General features: G+C 31.1%; 1 protein-coding gene across 5 annotated transcripts in view; it reads left to right on the forward strand.

Annotated features, from left to right (window-relative positions):
• tdrd5 (tudor domain containing 5) overlaps positions 1-444 on the forward strand; it is an 18,696-nt gene extending 18,252 nt beyond the window's left edge. For all 5 annotated transcript variants that reach the window (XM_032526148.1, XM_032526147.1, XM_032526149.1 and 2 more), the window contains one exon: positions 21-444. In XM_032526148.1, coding sequence (XP_032382039.1) covers positions 21-88 — 68 coding nt within the window. In that variant the 3' untranslated portion in view covers positions 89-444. The remainder of the gene's footprint in view (positions 1-20) is intronic.
• The last annotated feature ends 454 nt before the right edge of the window (positions 445-898 follow it).

Consider the following 898-nt stretch of genomic DNA (forward strand, 5'->3'; position numbering starts at 1 on the left):
TTCTTTTTACTGTTGTCCAGGTGTACCAGTTTCTCCACTCCATCTTCGACACTCTGGCCATCTGTTTCCTGTGTTTGGGACCAGGTAGGACGTGTCTCCTACATCCAACACAACCAGAATGAGTCAACACCAAAGGAATGAACATGTATTCCATAATAACTACTAGTAATCGTAGTAACAGGCCACTCTCAGAATCCTGTTTTGGAATAATTTTGTCATCACTTTAGTTGTTTACTGACTTGTAAAAAGTGATTAAAGCATTTTTTATAGGAAGTTAATTTTAATCTATTCTAGATCAGTTAAATTGTATGTTAGTTTCTGTTTATTGGTTTAATAACTGTGTAATTGTAGCACTTTCCTAACAGTTTTGGAAGACAAAAGAAATGCTGGAAATTGATGGCTGTTATTTTTTAAATGTGAATACACTTGGGAATGCTTTTTGTTAAAAAAAAAACTTTATTCTTTGTGTAAAGTGTTTAATCATTTTCAGAAGCCATCAAGATGTCTGTTATGTGTTACATAGTTTTTCTTTTAAATATAAAAATATTGCTGTTCTGGACAAGCTTAAACAATTTCAAAATACTGTAACAATAAACAGAGTGTTTTATTTTGGAAAATAAATTTTATTTGCTAGAATATATTAGTATTTTCCCTTTAGTTATTTCTTATTTTCCACAGTTTGCCTTAGTGGATTCAATGTCTCACATACATTTGTAGACCACTTTTGAAACAATGCTTATTATTTATTGATTAATACTGTATTCTTTTAAAGCGTGAAATATTTTAACACTCATAACAGGAACAATTAATTAAACAAAACGATAAAAAGACCATCTCTAAACTCTAGATGCCTATTGCGGTGAATCAAGTCGCTTTACTGAGTAGAGCTGACAGCTAT

Source organism: Etheostoma spectabile, chromosome 9 (genome assembly GCF_008692095.1).
Source record: "Etheostoma spectabile isolate EspeVRDwgs_2016 chromosome 9, UIUC_Espe_1.0, whole genome shotgun sequence".
Classification (NCBI taxonomy): Eukaryota; Metazoa; Chordata; class Actinopteri; order Perciformes; family Percidae; genus Etheostoma; species Etheostoma spectabile.